This window comes from Lutra lutra, chromosome 1 (assembly GCF_902655055.1).
Source record: "Lutra lutra chromosome 1, mLutLut1.2, whole genome shotgun sequence".
Taxonomy (NCBI): Eukaryota; Metazoa; Chordata; class Mammalia; order Carnivora; family Mustelidae; genus Lutra; species Lutra lutra.
The window spans coordinates 169,131,583-169,151,036 of record NC_062278.1 but is presented as its reverse complement, the minus strand read 5'-3'; the positions used below and the strand labels follow the sequence as shown (position 1 = coordinate 169,151,036).

The following is a 19,454-nucleotide window of genomic DNA, read 5'->3' as shown; positions in this document are numbered from 1 at the left end:
ATTTCACAAACACTCTGAATGGACTCAAGTCCTTAGTTTCCACATCTTATAATGTCACTTTGGGATATCTCTTCAATTCCAGTGTTCCTTGATTTTGGGAAGAGTTGCCTTTCTTGCTGTAAGGGAACAGCATGTGGAATGGAAAGGGAATGCAGTCTACCTCAAACTCAGTGTATGACCTTGAATTAGTCAAGTGTTCCCCTCTCTGGGCCTCTGTTTCCTCCTAAAGAAAAGGCCTCCAAACAAAATTTTCCCTTTTGGAAGGTTGATTTATTAAGTTATTAAGGTCTCATATGAGAGTAAAGTCTTATAAACACTAGTATATTGTCTTAGTAATATAATATAATATTAATATTAATATAATATTAAAAAGTTTTATAAATAACTAGTGTGTTGATTTGTACCTAAATTAGATCATTAAGACAGAGGATGGTCTCATCAAACAGAGTAATGACCATATTTCTGTCAATAATTATAAATGCCTGATCAACATTCAAACAAAGGATCCATTTTGTTGAAATGCTCTCCATTTCAAAGGACTCACACAAGTACATTGTTTAGGGGTGCCTGGGTGGCTCAGTGGGTTGGGCCGCTGCCTTCGGCTCAGGTCATGATCTCAGGGTCTTTGGGATCGAGTCCCACATCGGGCTCTCTGCTCAGCAGGGAGCCTGCTTTCCTCTCTCTCTCTCTGCCTGCCTCTCTGTCTACTTGTGATCTCGGTCAAATAAATAAAAATCTTAAAAAAAAAAAAAAGTACATTGTTTAACCCAGTGATTTTTATATAGAAAGGGGGAAGAAAAGTACCTACAATGTGTGAATGGGTGCTTTACATACTTATAGTCATTAGATACTTTACATACTTATAGTCATTTGACAAATATTATCTGGCACCTAGCATGTACCAGATATTATAATAGAGCTGGACATGGGATTGACACAGTGGTTACCATGACAGCAAGGTCACTGTTGTTACATTTTGATTGGAGAGGTATATAATAAATAAATAGCCAAGGAAATTATTTTTAAAAAAGATTTATTTATTTATTGGAGAGAGTTGGGGGAGGGGCAAAGAGAGAGAATCCTTAAGCAGGCTTCCCTCTGAGCACAGAGCCTAACTCAGGGCTCCATCCCACAACCCATGAGATCATGATCTGACCCGAAACCAAACATTGGACACTCAACTGACTGAGCCACCCAGGCACCCCTCAAGGAAATTTTTAAATAAAAATAATATCTTTGAAGATAATGAAGACAGAATGACTGGGAGGGAAGGAGACTACCTTAGGTCAGGTAGTCTAGAAAAACATAACTGAGGAGGTGATGCATAAACTGAGATTCAGATAGTAAGAAGCAACAGAATGTGCAAAGATCTAGGGGAAGGAAATATCCTGCAACAAGGGCAAAAGCCCAAAAGAGATGATAAATTTAGCATGTTTGAGGAACACATTAAAGGCAGGGTCATTTAAATCTAACAAACTTTAGAAATAGGTATTATCTTTATCCAATAGATAAAGATACAGAGAAATAAAGAGCCCAAATTCAGGTAGTAAATTGAAGATCTGACTTAAACCCAGGTTAGCCTGGCTCTAAAATCCATGCTCTTTCCACTGAGCCATACCACTTGGCAACTGACTGAAATGCAAAATTTCTGAGTTGGCATGAATAACTTGTTTCTTTGTAACACAGTGGAAAAGGTACTCTTTCTTCTTTGTGATTCAGGAAGCATATATTTCAGCTGAAAGTTCTAAATGGCTATTTGCTTTTGACATTGATGTGGATTATACAAAGCTGTGTCTTTCTAATGTGACAAGTGAATGGGTTTCAGACAGAGCTTTCAGAGGGAAGAAAAACCACCATTGGAGAGGAAGACAGGGAAGATTCATAAGGGAGGCAGAACTTGTTTTGGACTTTGAAGAATGAGGAGAGGTGATTTCTTTCTCTTTTTTAAGCATTATTTTTCAAGTGGTCCTTAATAAGTTTTAGGATACCTGCAAAGATAATTCATAAAATTTGTACCAAAAAAGAAAACAGGATACTGTCCATCCAGTTTGGTTGAGGCTAAAATAAACTTAACAATAATTTGGCTAAGAGCAAAGAGAAAATGATTTGTCTCATTCCACTTACAAATTTAGATGCATTCTTTGTAACATATTAATAGAATCAAATTAGGTATGAAAAAGGACATTATATAACAAAGTAAGACTTATTCTTGGATCTAAAGGCTGGAAAAAAGTAGAAATAGACTTCACAGGTGAATTCTCCTAAACATTTTTGGTAGAGATAATACAAGTTCCACAAACACTCTTACTCCCCATCTCATTCTGTGAAGCCATCATTATTACTCTGACACCAAACCAAAGTCACAAACCAAAGTCCCCAGTAAACATAGATTCAACAATACTTAACAGCATTTTAGGAATTGGATCCAATGATATATAAAAAGGATCATGCATGATGACCCAATGGGGTTCATCCCAGGAACTCAAAGTTCATGTAACATTTGAATATCTGTCAGTGTAACTCACCACAGCAGCAAGTGTAATAAGAAAAACATTATGATCCCAATAGATGCATAAATATCCTTTGAGATTACTCTGTTTGTGGGTGTGTGTGTGTGTTAAGAACTCTCAGCAGAGGGGCACATGGGTGGCTCAGTGGTTAAAGCCTCTGCCTTTGGCTCAGGTCATGATCTCAGGGTCCTGGGATCAAGTCCCGCATCGGGCTCTCTGCTCAGCAGGGAGCCTGCCTCCTCCTCCTGTCTCTGCCTGCCTCTCTGCCTACTTGTGATCTGTCAAATAAATTAAAAAAAAAAAAAAAAAAGGAACTCTCAGCAGATTTTGGGTGCCTGGGTGGCTCAGTTGGTTAAGCATCTTCTTCGGTTCACATGATTCCAGGGTCCTGGGATTGAGCCCCGAGAGTGGCTCCCCCTGCTCACTGGGGAGTCTGCTTCTCCCTCTCCCTCTGCCTCTCTCCCCCACACTTGTGCTCTCTCACTCACTTGCTTACTCTCTCAAATAAATAAATAAAATCTTAAAAAAGTGAATTCTCCACAGGCTTCAAGTATATAATACAGCATTGTTACCATAACGAGTTTTAGATCTCCAAAACTCATTTATCTTACCTAACTGAAACTTTGGAGTTTTTGACCAACATCTCATTTTTCCCTCTCAAGCCCCTGGCAGCCACCATTCTACTCTTTGCTTCTGAGTTTGACAATTTTATATTCCACATGTAAGTGAGATCATGCAGTTTTTACCTGTGTCTGGCTTATTTTACTTAGCATAATGTCCTCTAGGTTCATCCATGTTGCAAATGGCAGGATTACCTTTTTAAAGGCCGAATAAATATTCCATTATATGTATACATTACATTTCCTTTATCCATTTGCCCATCAGTGGACATTTAGGTTGTTTCCATATCTTGGCTATTGTGAGAAAGGGGTGATTTCTTTTTTTTGAAGGTTCTATTTCTTTATTTCAGAGAGAGCACAGAAGTGAGGGGAGGAGCAGTGGGGGAGAAAGAATCCCAAGCAGAATCCAAGCTGCGTGCAGAGCCCAACACAGCTTGATCTCACAACCCTGAGACCACAGCCCTGAGCAGAAACCAAGAGTTGGACATTCAGCCAACTGAGCCACCCCAGGCACCCCAAAAGGGGTGATTTCTAAGTGGACCAAAGCACAGAGGCAGTAGTTTGATGAGAGGTAGTTGGGAAACAATGTCTTAATGGCAGATTGATGTGGTAGTACCGTTCAGTGTCTGAATGTGGTTGGACAGTGCTCCTACATATGCTTGTGCAGATTTTTCACCATACAAGGGCATTTGAATGAGGAAACTAGTGGGGAATGAAACTCAGCCCCATGTTCTTTTTGTCAAGTTAAGTACCGCAGTACAGGAGTGTATCCTGTGGAGGAAGGAGTGCCTTTTTCTAAGTCATACAAAAACTTTGCAGCTATCTTGGAGGAGGGAAATAATAGGAGATAAATTAGAAATAGAAGGATGGGACCAGAATATAAAGAACATTCTTCTGTATCTCGTCTGCAAAAAATGGATGGGAATGTGCATCTTTGATGGTAGTCGTGATTGTGGGTATGATTTGTGACCCTGCACTGGAGTTAAATTTAGAGATTTGTCAATGCTAGAAATCGTGTTTATCTAGCATAAAATAAATCCATATATTTTAAAAATTATATTTGCTTAATGTTTCTCTAAAGCAAACTTCATAACTGACCCATTTTGCTCCAAAATCAAATCAGCCTGATTTAATTTTATAAGCCAGTCATGGAAAGAGAATCTGTCCCATGACTCCAAAGCATTCTGTTCTGTAGCTCTGCTATAATTACAGACAAATGCATCTAATCTTCCCATCATGTGTTCTGAGTTACAGGATTCCTTTTTTTTTTTTTTTCTTCTGTACTTGATAATCTTGTTATCTGGCTATACTGCATCATTTAATTATTCCCCAAAATAGAGATCTTCAGAAAAATCTCAGAAAAAGTGATTTGGTGTTTCCAAATCAAGTCACAACTGGGGTGTTTACTCAGAAATTAGTCATTTTCAGAACTTTGAGATTGCTGTTTTTCTTAAGGGGTCTCATCTGCCTCCTAAGGCTATTAAAGTCTTCCCACAAATAACCTGAGGAAGTAACATAAACTCCTGAGAAAGGGACTATGTAGGTATCCTCAGAAACCTACAAGCCCAGGACTCTTTCACAATGAGCGTGGCTGAACTCTCCGATATTAACTTCCAAATGTCTAGGTATATTCAATTCATTAACTCCATAAACACTTCCTGGGCATCCACTATGTGTCAAATAATATGACAGGTATTGGGAATACAAAAATGAATAGAGCACAGTCCCCATCTGAGAAAGTAAACAGTCTCTAAATTTGATCATCAGAAGCCCTGAAATTTAATTTTACTAGCTCTGCCACCTATTAACTGCTACCTTTAAGCAAGTCACTTAGTTTAGCTAAGCCTTATTTTACTATAAACTAGTATCATTGAGATGACTTCCCTGTAAGGCATGAAATTTCGTAAGATTAATAGGTTATTTGGGATGAATGACGTATGTGGTCATTCAGTGTTTTCTTTCCCTCTCTTATTCATGTCTGTCCCTTTTGGATCTTTAAAGACTGAAGAAGACACTATTTCAACTAAGAAATAATGTCTTCTTCAGCCTTTCCTAAAATCCAAGCATTCACATTTCGTTCCATTTTTCCCGGGGCCATTTTTACTTTCACTATATCATTTGTTTTTAGGTAAGTGGACATAATACGCTCAGTCAGAAATATGAAAGTCCTACAGCTTGTGCAAGACTAGGTCAGAGTATAAGAAAGCCTTTAGGTTGGGTTTCCAATGAACTTTCTGATGATACCCAACATTTTTTAACCTTTCGCTCTCAATTTTTAGGTTTAGTCTGTGACAACATACAGAACTGGTGTCTTTTTTTTCCCCCTGTCTTTCATTTTTCTTTACTGGGTGATCCTGTGATAAAATCATTTCCCTTGAATGTGTTTTCTTACACTTAGTCACATTAAAACTCCTCTGCCACTTTTCTGCCCACGTCCACATCTTCTTTCAGTTTATCCCTAATCAGCTTGGCATTTTAATCCCTGAAAGAGCTGAATGCCATCTGCAAACTTGGCAGTTTCCCCTGTACTCTCTTCCATATCATTTGTATGAATGTTAACTAAGACACCAGGCAGCTTGCTTTCTACCCAAGAAGTGCCTTACTTGCAGGGCATTTGATTGAACAGCTTAATCACTGAATTAATGATATTAAGGAGTAGCCACAGAACTCTTTATCCAGAAAAGTGTTCACTTATTCCTGTTGGTTGCTTCTTATTCCTAAGCCAGTTATTCATAACAGACATTTCTCCACATATTGAAAGAAAGTTTTATGGTTCACGAATTAGAAAGCAAGTCTAGATTTAAGTTAAGAACCCCGTTACCAATGTTGAGGCCCTACCTGACTATTTCATTTACGTCTCTGTTCCAGAACATCTTTAGTAAAAGTCTTATACCACTTTCTATGACTTCACTAAATCCTTTTTGCTAATATCTTTTAAAATAACTGTCCTTTTCCAGCCAGCTACAAAGTTCTGAGGCCTAATCAATCAAAGGATCAATTGAGTTGTCAGATGAGTGCTGTGTAGTAGCTATCAGTTTGTTATGTACCAGTAAAACCAAGTCCTGAAATCTGGTTACTGCACGGGCTTCCCAAATGATCTCAAGACCTGGTTTAATCCTTCCAGTCTTTCCCACATTCCAGGTAAGATGGTCTCTCAGATTTTAGGCACAACTGATCATGTCACCCCCTACTTAATATTTTTGATGGTATTCTGGAGACAGTTGGGAAAATTTTAATATAGACTCAGTAAAGATGTTTAAAATTACTATTAATTATTAAATAATAAATTAAGTATTAAAAAGTCATTAAGATAGGCAGATTCATAGATGGAAAGTAGATTAGAGGTTACCAGGGACTGGGACCGTGGGTAAGTATGGGTGTTATTGCATAATGGCTACAGAGTTTCTGTTTTGGAGGATGAAAAAGTTTTGGAAGTAGTGGTGATGATTGCACAATAATGTGAATGTATCTAATGCCGTTGAATTTTAGACTTACAAATGGTAGATTTTGTTATATATATTCTGTTACATTAAAAAAATAAACCAACACTGGTTAGAGATAGTACTTAAAATTTTATAGAAGAAATAACATAATATTTGGGGTTTGTTTTAAAACGCTCAGACAATAGTCTCAACAACAGTGATGGCGATAGATGAAAAAGATTGGCAAAATGTTGATAACTATCGCAGGTAGTTTTTTCACAATAAAAAGTGTTAAAAAAAAAATCTTTTGGAAGCTAGATATTAAGTCCCAACTATTCAGCCTGACATCTGAACCCTTTGCCAGTTCAATGCTTCCCTTTCTTGGGACCTGCAGCTCCCACTGCCCAGCCTGTTGTGTCCTTCCCTGCCGTGTTCTGTGCTCAAGTAGCCTCTGTTGCTTTACACTCAGCCATTCAATTCTGCTTCTTATTCTCATGTGGCAAATTCCTATTCATTCTTTAAGACCCAGCTCCTTCTCTGGAGCTTTCCCAGACTTCTATAAGCAAGAGAACTTCCTCCTTTGAGCTCCTAAAATTCCTTTTTTATAATCCTGCTACAGCTTATTCCCTGTATTTACACATATACCTTTTATTCATGCTTCTGTTCTCCACAGAACCTGTGAGCTTCTTGAAGGTAGAGGGAACTTACTTTTCACTGTACATGTTTCTGATCTACATGATCTACAATCTTCTGTTGTTTTAGTTGTGTGCTTTAAATATTTTCTCAAGAAAAATTGAAAGGTGGGACTGTGAATATTAGTTATAAATCTTAAGAGTTGCAAGGGACCTTAGTAATAACCCATATTGGTAGTGAATAGCATTCTCCTTTTCTAGAATGTGCTTTCTCTACTTGGCAACTGCTAATGCATTTTTACAATTCTAGCACTTACCATTGGATACTCAGTAAATTGTTGCTGAATTTACTGACAAGTCACAACGTTTCTTTCTAGATATTGCAAAAAGCTAAGTATCTAGCTTGGGGTGTATGAACACACACTTTCTAGGAGAAACAATGGATTTTCAGGCATTGTTTGTCAAAGCGGCAAATAAGCCCCTTCAGAGGGCTAAGTGGTGAGCTGGGACCAGAGCATGTACATAGTACACATCTTGCCAGTGGGTGGCGGCAGGCCCTCACAAACTCTCCCCAAGATCAGCAGGCCTAATTTTACCATTGGGTGGGAAATAGGAATCCTCTAGTATTCCTAGCTTACTTTCTAACTTCTTGATGCCTAAAGATGCTTGACTGAAGGAACGAGGCCAGTAAGACAGTGAGTGCCAGAAACAGCACCGTGTTAAAGGTAAGTATCCACACCAGTGCCACGCATTTACTAGGTGCTAGACTGGTTCCAGAGCTCTAAGAATGCTTGTTAGTGCCTTCATATTCTACCTTGAGTTTTTGATTCTTATACAAACCTCAAGGACCTAGAGAGGATTTACACTATAAGCTGTTTTTAGGTCCTTTAGTTCCAGTGTGGATGGAGACTGAGAACCAATTATCACATGACATCCTCGGATGTCCACATGTGAGAAGAGAGGAGGTTAGGCCTGCAGAGACAGGCTCAGTCTGCTCAGTCCTGAAGGTGGCTCTTCTGATTTTCTACATTTGCTTAGCCAAAACCATCACTCCTAACATCTCCAGTCAATAAGCAAGCCCTGATTGTGAATCTAGGTAAGTACATAGCTCAGTGAAGGAGTTGGAAATTTATAGATATGATGTTTGTATAGGCATTAGCTCAGATCATATAACCTGACAACAGGACAAAATTGTTATTTAAAATCTAAAATGTTCTGGAAAATCCAGGGCTCACATATGGATGGTCTTTACTCCAAGAATTATTACATAATCCAGTTGTGTGAGGCTGAGAGTGGGAGAGGGGTGTCCCAGATTATTGGACAACTGAGTTTGAAAGTTGATATCAGATGATGATGCTATGAGCATCATGAGTGGACAATATCATGAGTGGACAATAAATGGAATGAAAGTTCAGAAGAGGAAGAGGCTATGTTGGCTGTGATAATAATAAAACAGTAATAATACCTGGTACATAAATGTTTGTTGCATTTTCCTAATAGTATTTCATATTTGCATAGCATCTCAGAGTTTCCAGAACACTTTCATGTCAGTTATTTTCATCTGGCTTTATTAAGTATTTGCAACAACCTTATACCTGAGTAAGGTATTAATAAATGAGGTAAAATACATAAAATACTTAGAATAGTGGCTAGTGCATAGTGAATGCTTGCTATTAGTATTACAATTATTATTAACCTTATTTTATACAGAGAAAACTAAGGCTGAGAGAGGTGATTACTTGCCCAAAGTCACACAGTTGAAAAGTGGTAGAACTATGCCTGAACCCAACTCCACTGGCTCCTATTTCTAGACCTTTCTCCATTATTCCATGCATAAAACAGGAAGATTTCAAGTTGGGCTTGCCTAAGTTTTGCGGGAGCCTTAGAAGAGAAGTGTCTGAAATCGTGGTCCTCAGCCTCACAAGCCCTAGTTGGATAGGAATTGGTGAGTATATTCGTTGCCTTGAGTAAGAAGAGTTAAATCTAGAAGACTCTACTCATTTTAGCAATAAGGTGAGATGGTTCATTGCCTGGCCCATCAAGGAAGCTGTAAGCCATTAAACTCACATAGATCCTCAGCTGCTAGGCTTGTTAAGAAAATGTTACAATAGGGGGAAATTGACAACACAGGCACCATAGATATTTTTAGTCTGTGCTTTAAGGATGTACATCTTGGGTTCTGTTTAGGATTGGCAAAGAAGGTGAATTTGGGCTGATTTGACAAGACCGCCAGTCAGAAAGTCCTTCTCTGTGTCCAGTTTATGCAAGAAACTGTGGGGATTGGGGGGAAGGAGAAGGGAACTAAGGGAGAGGAAGTCGCTTTCCCAAACTTTCAAACACTGAGAAAGAGTGCTGTATTTTCCTTATTGGGCGGAGGGGGTGGGCAGTGTGGCAATATCAGTAAAAACTGTAACTGTGTCTGTTCCTTGAACCAGCAATTCTTCAAGAAATTGTTTATCTTTATAATATACAACATGGTGACTATAGTTAATAATACTATATTGTATATTTGAAATTTTCTAAGAAAATAGATCTTCTGTGTTCTCACCACACACACATAAAATGTAACTATGCAAGTTGATAGATGTGTTGATTAACCTGAGTGTGGTAATCCCATTTCACAAAGTATAGGTATATTAAGTCATCATGATGCACACTTTAAATATATACAGTTTTGTCAATTATATCTCAGTATAGTTGGAAAAGGTAAGTTATTTATCCCATGGATGTATTCCTTTTTTTCCTACGGAGATATATATACATATATTTATTTATTTATTTTTAAAGATTTTATTTATTTATTTGAGAGAGAGAGAGAGCACAAGCAGGGGGAGCAGCAGAGGGGGAGGGAGAAGCAAGATCCCTGCTGAGCAGGGAGACCAATATGGGGCTCCATCCCAGGACCTCATTATATAACCCAAAGGCAGATGTTTAACCAACTGAGCCACCTAGGCACCCTGGATATGTATTTTTTTAAGATTTATTTGTTTGTTTTAGAGAAGAGAAGAAGGGGCAGAGGGAGAGAGAAAGTGGACTCCATACTCAACATGGAGCCCAGTGGGTCTCGATCTCAGGACCCCAAGATCGTGACCTGAGCCAAAACCAAGAATCAAATACTTAATTGACTGCATCACTCAGGATTCCCTCCTATGGATATGTTCTTAAATGTTAGCCATTATTGCACTGCTTATAATGGTAAAAACAACCCCAAAACTGGAAATCTAAGTACTTACCAATATATATGATGAAATTACTGTATGACTTTCAAATGGAATTTCATGCAACTATTAAAAAGAAAGAAGTCCATCAGTATATGCTGAAAGCATATCACTAAGATGTATTTTTGAGTTCAATAAAAATCAAGGTTCAAAAAGAAGAGTTTATGCAGCATGATGCTACATGTATGTTTAAAGCATGTATGTGTGCAGACATTTTCCCCACACTGGAAGGATAGACTTGCAACTGATAATGGGGATTATATGTGATGAAAAAGAAATGGGAAAAGAGAAACTTATTTTTTATCTTATTCTTTTGTGTACTTTTGAAGGTAGATTGATTGATTTCACCATATGACATACTTTTTTTTTTTTTTTTTTTTAATTTAAGCCACTTGCCTAAGATCACAGAGCCAGGGAAGGGTACATCTAGGATTCCTACCCAGACTATGATTTCAGAGCCCTGTGATTCACAACTCCCCTGGATTCTAACACGCTGCCTCCAAATAGTGCTCTCTTAGTATCAGGAGGTACTTTGGTCACTTGCTTATAAATCACACAATTTTTCATGAATATACCTGGAACCTAAATTTCTAAGGGCTAGATCTAAGAAAATGTGCTCATTCTCCAGAAGAAGTCTCTGTGCCCCATCTGCCTGCCATCTTTTGCTCGTTTTCCATAAGATTGTGCTCAGCCAACAGAGGTCAGTGACCTGGAGTCAGGAAACACAGACTAAGATTTTCAACAGGACAAATTACCTTAAGGAAAAGGCATTAAGATCATTGGAGAGGTGGGGGCAGGGAGAAAGCATGCTAACAGTATCATTAGCCAACTTGGTCAATGGGCAGGTGCAGGAAGTGGCAGATAAATCCAGCCAGAATCTATAAATATACTTTAATATCAGTGTTGTAAACTCACAAAATAAGTGAGTGAATTAAAATACTTGGCAACACATAAGCATCTAGTTGTAAACTCTTAGTTCTAAGCTTAGCTCCTATGAACTTTTCTGTGGCTTGGGCATATTATTTCCCTGCTCTGGCTTTCAATTCCCCCATCGGTCAAAGGAACATTGCTCTCTGCCCTGGCTGCTTCAATAAGGCAAGGAATGTGCTTTGAAAGTGCAAGGTATCATATAGAATGAGAGGTTATTGTTAATGTCTCTGAGACTTACCTCATAGGACAAAAGCTATTCTGACAGGAAGATAGGAGGAGGCATCAGAAAAGCATTGCTGGTAGTAAGGTAGACACACCTCATCAATTCAAGAAAAGAACCTCCAGGGTCATTTACTCCATTTCTCCTTTTATTGTACTGGATAAAGGCCTTCAGAGTTTAAGATCTGCAGAGTAGTGATAGTGGCACGTGTAGAGTATCATTTAAGTCCATAAGTAAGTTAGAACAGTAGCCAAAGGGATGGGATATCATACAGGTGGAGGGGTTTGCTGAGCTATAAATGTTGAACACAGTTCTGGAAGCAAGCTGATGAAGCTTAGTGAGTTTTTGGAGCAAAGGTTGGGGACTAGGCTTCAGTGATCCAGCTCCAGGATGGCTGAATGCCTCTGAGGAACAATTTGAGGATGGCCAGGGACTTGGGTAGGACAAATGACAGCTTCCTAGAACGGACTGTTCCAGCAGAGAGGAAAGGAAATAGCCTGGCCTCATCCTGGGTAATTCACAGGAACCAGGATAGGAAGTATTTGTAGTAGAACTAGTGCTCACAACATCAAGTCCCTTTTGAGCGGAAGAAGGAAAATGGGGGGAAAAACATGAAATGCAGCACACATGACAGGTCAGTTTTCGTAATGGTGAGAGTGAAGATGGAGAGCATGAATCAGCAGAGAGGGATGACTGTACAGCCCCAGGAACACTGGATTCAAACGTGGGTGTAAATACTGTCTCTGTCACTAAGTTATCATGTGACTGTGAATACACTATTTTTCTCCTCCGAGTCTCATCATCTCAAAAATGAAGACCTTTCTCCCTATATCATAAATTGTTATTAGGATTAAATGAGATGTTCTTGAAAGCAACTTGCACTACAATTCCTAGAACATTATGCCCAATAAATGTTAGTTTATCCCTTTATTTTGAGAAGGTCTTTTGGAAACCTCCAGTGTAGCATACTAATTTGAAATTTCAAGCTCTGGGAAAGAACAACCTTGCTAACAGGTATAGCATAGAAAGGCCCTTTATTCACATGGAGAACTAGCCTGAGTGGATAGGTAAGAAAATCTTTAGGGGTAGGGTGGGGAGGGGGAGATTAAGGGAAAGTAGGAACGAATATCAATATAAATATAAGCACAGTCCACTTACAAGGGACTCTGAAGTCCCTGACGCCTTGTGAGGCTCCTTTAGATCCATGAGAAGATAGGAAGATAATAAGTACTATATAACTTGGCCTGACTAGTTTTCTTGACTGAAATTCAGAAATACAGAATAGGTTTTGTGTTCAATTATAGTAGCTTTCCTCAGCCTCCTACCTTTTAAAATTTCTTTTCTGGTATAATTAATGCTCTGTCATTCACTGCCCTTCAATCCTTACTTTGTTGGTTATATCTGCCTTTTAAACTATTAATTGCCTCAAATACTTTTTGGAGGTATAGATATGAAGAGGTAAAATTATAACAGTTTCTTTAAAAACTAAAATTCCAAGGGTGGAACCCACCTAGAAAATCAGAGTGATGGGGAAGATAAGGAAAGTATAAAGATGTGTACTTGGTCTTTACCAGGAATCATATTGGGAAAATTCCTACTTCTAGACTTCTTTTGTAGCCCATTGACAAAGGAGGATATTATAAAATCCCAAAACCTGGGAGTGAAAAAGTGCATTGGATTATTTTATGGATGGGTAAACTGAGTAAAGGAGAGACATGGTTTGCTTGAGGCTTTCTCCCAATAATCTATTAGTTGAGTTAGAGTCCAGCCCTATCCCAGGTCTCTTGACTCTCATTCTGGGGTTCTGTCTGCTGTAGTCCTCTTCTTTATGATAGTAAATTTCTGATCTCAGACACATCTACAATACTAATTTGTGTGTTTTTTGTTTTGTTTTGGTTTGGTTTCTGTTTTGTTTTTGTTTTTGTTTTCGTTTTCCAGGGCCAAGTGCTTCCGGGGTAAAAAAGTCCTTGGAGATTATGACATCAAAGTGGAACAGGTAATTACCCTGAAGCCCAGAGTTACATCTGCGTCATCATTATTCTCTCTTGACATCCCAAAGTGAATCATCTAATCTTCAGAGTGGAGTACAGTGTTTGTCAGTGGATTCCAGGCCCTCTCTCCCCTCGCCCGACCTGTTCCCTGGGGCTTTTCTCTTTGAGATATGACCTTGAAGGCTGCCTTTCAACTTCTCTGACTTCTTTTCATGGTGCTGGTGTCTATAAAGTAGTGAATAATGTGGTTCTTAGGGCTCTCTGGTAGTGTGTTCTCAGGGTGAGGAAAACCTTAGGGGAATATCTTCCCGGGACACTGGCCACACATCCATATTGTTGATGGCATGATATTTCTGGGTTGGCACATGTCTGCCCTTCAGCTGTGCAGCCTCCCATGCTGCATACTTTGGGCGTGAAGCTACACTTCAGAGAGAATTAAAACACACATACACACGCCCCTATTTTTAATGTAATGAAGTCCTGAAAGCCCCCCTTCCCTTTTTTAAAATCTTCCTCTACCCTTTGCTTCATGATAGAGATTAAGTCCATTTGGGTAGAGAGGGGGATGTCCAGTTTAAACAATGCATATGCTTTCTATGTGATTATAGAAGTTACTCATCATTCTTTACAGAGTGTGCTGTGATTTACAGAGTACTTTCCTACCCATTATTGTATTCAGTTCTTAGAACAACTTGTTGGATAGTCAAGGTTGATTAAAAATTATTATTATTCCTATTTAGATGAAAGAAACTGTCCCCACACCCCCCACCCCAACCTCAGGAGGACAAGTGATTTGCCTGAAGTCCATGGAGCTAACTGGAGGCAGAGCAGAAGTAACACCCAGTTGCCTAAACTAAAATCTAGTGTTTTTATGTTGAAACTGACAGAGGGCATGTTGCTCCAGTTTGCGTCCCCCAGTTTGCATTCCCACTCTATAGAAAGGGAGCACAGAGTTGTCAGAAGACCTGAGCTTTGCTCCTGTCTCTGCCAAGAATAAATTTTTTTTGTCCAGAAAGTCACTTAACTGCTTCTTTTGTAAATGGGGAGAATTATCTCTGTCCTTCCTGCCTCACAGAGTTGCTATGAAAGTGAGATGAAATCAGATTGTGAAAATGCTTTGGGAAACTGAATAAATGTTTGGTGGGAGGGCTGCTACTGTTCTGTGGAGAATTGGCAAAGCCAGGACTATGGGCTTATTTCCCTAAAGTTATTTTTATTTATTTTTAATTTTTTTTTTTAACAAATGTAGTAAAAACACATAACATGAACTCTACCCTCTTAATCCCCTACTATTATTTTCCAGGCGGAATTTTCAGAGCTTAACCTGGTGGCTCATGCAGATGGGACCTATGCTGTGGATATGCAGGTCCTCCGGAATGGCACAAAAGTTGTCCGGTAAGGTCCTTTCTATCCTCAGGGTCACTGTCACTGTCTTCAGAGTTATTGTCTGGTTTGCATAGATGGTTTCAAAGTCAAGTGGGATGGCAGTGCCATGTATATAGTATAGAGATTAATGATGTATGCTATGTAGCAGTGGTAGAGGAAGGCAGAGAAAACCAGCTCCTGCTCTCAGGGATCTCTTAGTCCAATGGTAGACAAAGGACTCAGGACTCATTTAGAGGTAACTGGATTCCTATCAGAGGGGTTCTAGGATTCCAGCCCCACTTCCACCAGTGTTATTTTTGTGCTTTTATCTCTGCGTATATTTTCCCAGGAAAAGAGGATTCTGTTGCTTAAAAAGAAAGTTTGAAAACCTCTGATCTAGTTCAACTTCCTACTTTACATTCATTTGCTTAGATTCACTCAGTGAGTTGGTCACAGAGCCTTGTGTTTCTATGTGAATTCCCTTAACTCCCAACCCTGTACTCTTCTATGTTCCTCAGTCCTGGGAATTCATAAGTCTGATGGGAAAGTCTAGGTTGGAAGGGACATAAGATAGAAGAAAATTTGCAGTTACAGGGCACATACATGCCAGGTGGTATGCTGGGTAACTTACAGATGTGGCCAAATTTAATAAAACAGTTCTGTGAGGGAGGTAACAAGAATTCCAAATGAGGGAAAATGGCTTCCACAGTGTCAATTTTCCCACGGGCTCAGCATGGTGTCAGGTTTTCAGATACAGAATCTTGTGCCAGGAAGAATCTTTACTTCATCCTCTTCCCTATGTCAGCCTACAGCATCCTGACACTGAGGTCTCTGACATCCAGTAAGAACTGGCTCAGTGACAAGGAAGGCAAAGCTCAGGTGTTTGGAACCTAACAATAGGAAATGTAAACTCATTCATTCTAGAGATGAGGAGGACAGAAAACCAGAAATCCGTCCAGTGGGGAGCGAGCTCAAGAGAGAATAATGGGCCCCTCCAACTGCAGGTAGAGTGAGTCATAGTGATGCATGCACACAAGGATGTGGTGACAGAAAGGTCCATCTCAGGGTGCCAGGAGGGATCTGGCAAAACTAAGGCAGGTCCTTCCACGTATGTGTGTAGGAACTTAAGAGCTGGCCAGTGTAGGAAATCTAGGGTTCAGTTCCTATAACTGGCATTTAAGGTTTGATCTCAAGAATACAGCTGGAGTCAGTTTCCCAGAACTGGGGCACAGGGAGATCAGAGCAGCTCCAGCACATGCCATACTGACTTGATGCTACATTCCTTGAGTTACTGAGAAGGGCTTCTTCCACCCCACTTCAAAAGGCTGATCTCTGAGCCCAGGTGCTACTGGAGCTGTAGATGAGGGTTGAATGTATGCCTGGGCAGAGAACCAGGTGGGTCATTGCATATGGTGTGAAACTGGCAAGCTCCAGAGCCTTGAGGGAGAATGCTGCTACAGAACTGACTCTTTAGGAAGGTGGGGTTCCCTTGGAGTCAAGGCATGAAGATAGAGCAGCTGAGGAGCTTTGCTTGCTTGAGGGGAAACACAGGGAGCCTTCCCATGCATGGGAACATTCTGTACTCCCAGTGCTTCCTGTAGCCATTGCTCAACCTCAGATCTTCAAAAAATATTTGCACCCCTCCCTAGTGTACACTTTGGAAGAATAACATTGGGAAGTTTGGCATGTGTTCTCAGCCAGCCAGGACCCTTGCTCTTCTGGGGGCCTGAAGAGGGCATTGCCTATTTTAAGGAGCAGCTTTAAGGAGTCAGAATAGGACACTGAGTTCAGGGATCTCTGTGGCAGGGTGGTGAAGTCAGGCAAATATGTCTTCAAAGTCTACTGGGGCACTCTTGGAGCATAAACTCTGAAGCCACAAGGAGCTTCTCTTTATTGCCCCATAGGGACCAGGTAAATTCTTGTTCATTTAAGTTGTAAGGGTATGAAAGTGTTTCTTTCTCCCCTCCTGAGGGAATTTGTACCTTAGAAAAAGACAATGCTCAATCCAGAGGAATAAGGGAACTTCAGACATCTCCTTAAATCTCCTTTAAGAGGTGCCATAATACCTCACTTCCTATTCCATAGAATATTAAAATGAGGGGCTTACATCAGGTGACCCTTAATATCCCTTCTCTGTCTAGGGCTTTGGAAATAGGAGACAAGATGATATATGACCTGAGGGGCTGGTTTATGGGAAACTTGCCTCTATATTTTTACCAGGTCCTTCCGGCCAGACTTTGTGCTTATCCGGCAGCATGCATTCGGCATGGCAGAGAATGAGGACTTCCGCCACCTTGTCATTGGCATGCAGTACGCAGGCCTCCCCAGCATCAACTCACTGGAATCCATTTACAACTTCTGTGACAAGCCATGGGTGGTGAGTGAGGTCCCCTTCCCCCCAGGTAAAAGGGTGGGATCCAGGTCCTGTATCTCCCATTCCCACAGGAGGGACCACTGGTAATCAAATTGCACTAGGCACAACTGAGAGGATATGAGAGGAGCTTCAGACATGGGGTAGGGTGGGCTCTCGCCATAAAACATTATCTTCAAGGGCTGGGCTGCCTTTGATGTAGAGTGGACCTTTGGCCTCACAACAAAGTCACACAAAGATTCTCTAAAGAAGTCCTTATAGATCTGCAATCTGTGCCCTCAAGCCATAGATTTAAGAATAAAAATACCTAATTCTTGCCTCTCAGTGGTCTATTGGAAAGGCCTGAGGCCAGTGGGGACCCTATAACAGCTCTCCAGGCTGCCCTCTTAGAAGGAAATACCTGCTCCCAATCACATCCTCTTCCTCTTGTTTTTCAAAAATCACTTCAGCTATCACACTGGCTTGCCAGGGGCCACTGTGAAGTTCTCAAACCCAAGCCTCTACACCACCCAGGGAGTTGGTGGGGATGCTTTTTAACCAGATGGACCCATCACCTTTGCTGTTGGTCTCTTCCTCACACCTGAACTCACAGTTTTTCCGTTCCCTTGGAAACCAGGGAGATCTGAGAGTGTAAGAGAAAGACCAGTGAATGAGGAGTCAGGGAGAACTGCTGTGGTTGAGGAGGGAGAGTTGGGTTCCTGATCACCACTCATGCAGATACCTCTGGCCTGAGGCACGTAAGAATCCTAGAGTTTTGCAGAAACAAGCTAAAAGAGTTGTATGATTTAAATGTGAAGGCATTATTTGAGGCCTTCACTGAGTTTCTTTTCTAGGGACTTCCCTTTTCCCCCTAGTTACACAACTTTCCCTACTGCACATAAGCTCTAGCCCTTTTCTTCCCTTTCCTTCCCCGCCCTTTCAATACCTGCTAGAATTTGTCTATCTCATAGCCACACAGGATGATTCTGCTATTGCTAGTTTATTTCTTCTAAGTAAACTTTTCTGTGCCTGGTTTCTTTGTCTGTCAACTAGGGATGGATAATAGTAGTACCTATCACCAGTTTGCCAGCCTGGTTGTTATAGTCCCCTCGTATTTAGGATCTCTTAAAGAAAATAGTCCCCTCCTTTATGTTCCAAAACTATGCCAGAAGCCAGGGTGGGAGGATCAGAGAGCCTATGCCTAGGGCTTCGCCCCTCCTGGCATCTGGGATCTGGTGAGGGTTCACATTCACACCCATTCACAATCCCAGCACATTGCCTTTGGCATCACATGAGAACAGCAAGGCTCCCTGGCCAGACACCAAGTTCTCCCTTCATTTTCATTAAGCAGCTACCACACTAATGGCATTTTATATATTGTTCTCTACTTGTTAATGGAAGTGAACAAATTTGGTGACCATGAAGGGAGGGTTCCTCTGAGATGATGAATTTTGTTCATATTCTCTTTCTTTATTGTGACTGTTCTTGGTGTGAGGAGAGCCCTCAGTTGGGTGGTTAAGGTTCTACCTTGTGTCTCTGAGCACATCTGCTATTATATATTGGTCAGGGCAGGCTGTGCCCTGGGATTTTGGAAGCAGAAGTGGCCCTATCAATGAAGGTAGCATTCCAGAGAAAGTAAGAATGCCACCATCCCATATTGCTGCAAATTTATCTAAAAATCTTATCACTCCATCTGGGTGTTTTAGAGACAGAGGCACAGGAGTTGAATTAAAGCATTTATTTCCAGGAGGGCCACGGATAACATATTAAACTCAAGACTGATTCTGAAATCTCATTTCTTCCAAGAAGTCTTTCCTGATTCAATGAAGAAGTGGTGATAATGAACATTATCTTCCTATTCATTGCCAACACCACCCCCAGCTCCTAAATCCATTCTTTTGTCTATCATAGAGGAAATAACCCTTATCAGATATTACATTTGTTTAATTGGTAACTGTGTGCTTGTGACTTAATCTAAGTTTCCAAGGAGGCAGGGGTTAGATGCCAAGCCCAGTACCTTGAGCAGACAGGGACTGCTGGAGATAAAGTGGAGTAGGGTAGGGTGAGCTCCCAGGGACCTAACTAGTGCCTGGGAACTGGCTGCCATTTTAGTCTTGCTGTCCCAGGACTCTGGGATTTTGCCGAGGGCCTTCCTGGCATCGCTGTGGTGTCTGTGTAACTCTCCCACATGCTAGA

At 40.5% G+C, this 19,454-nt stretch overlaps 1 protein-coding gene across 1 annotated transcript in view; it reads left to right on the top strand.

The window, feature by feature from the left end:
- Window positions 1-19,454, top strand: part of SYN2 (synapsin II) — a 186,759-nt gene that overhangs the window by 122,884 nt on the left and 44,421 nt on the right. The window contains exons 2-4 of the mRNA XM_047744488.1: window positions 13,491-13,548; window positions 14,847-14,938; window positions 17,129-17,285. Of these exons, the coding sequence (XP_047600444.1) occupies window positions 13,491-13,548; window positions 14,847-14,938; window positions 17,129-17,285 (307 nt within the window). The remainder of the gene's footprint in view (window positions 1-13,490; window positions 13,549-14,846; window positions 14,939-17,128; window positions 17,286-19,454) is intronic.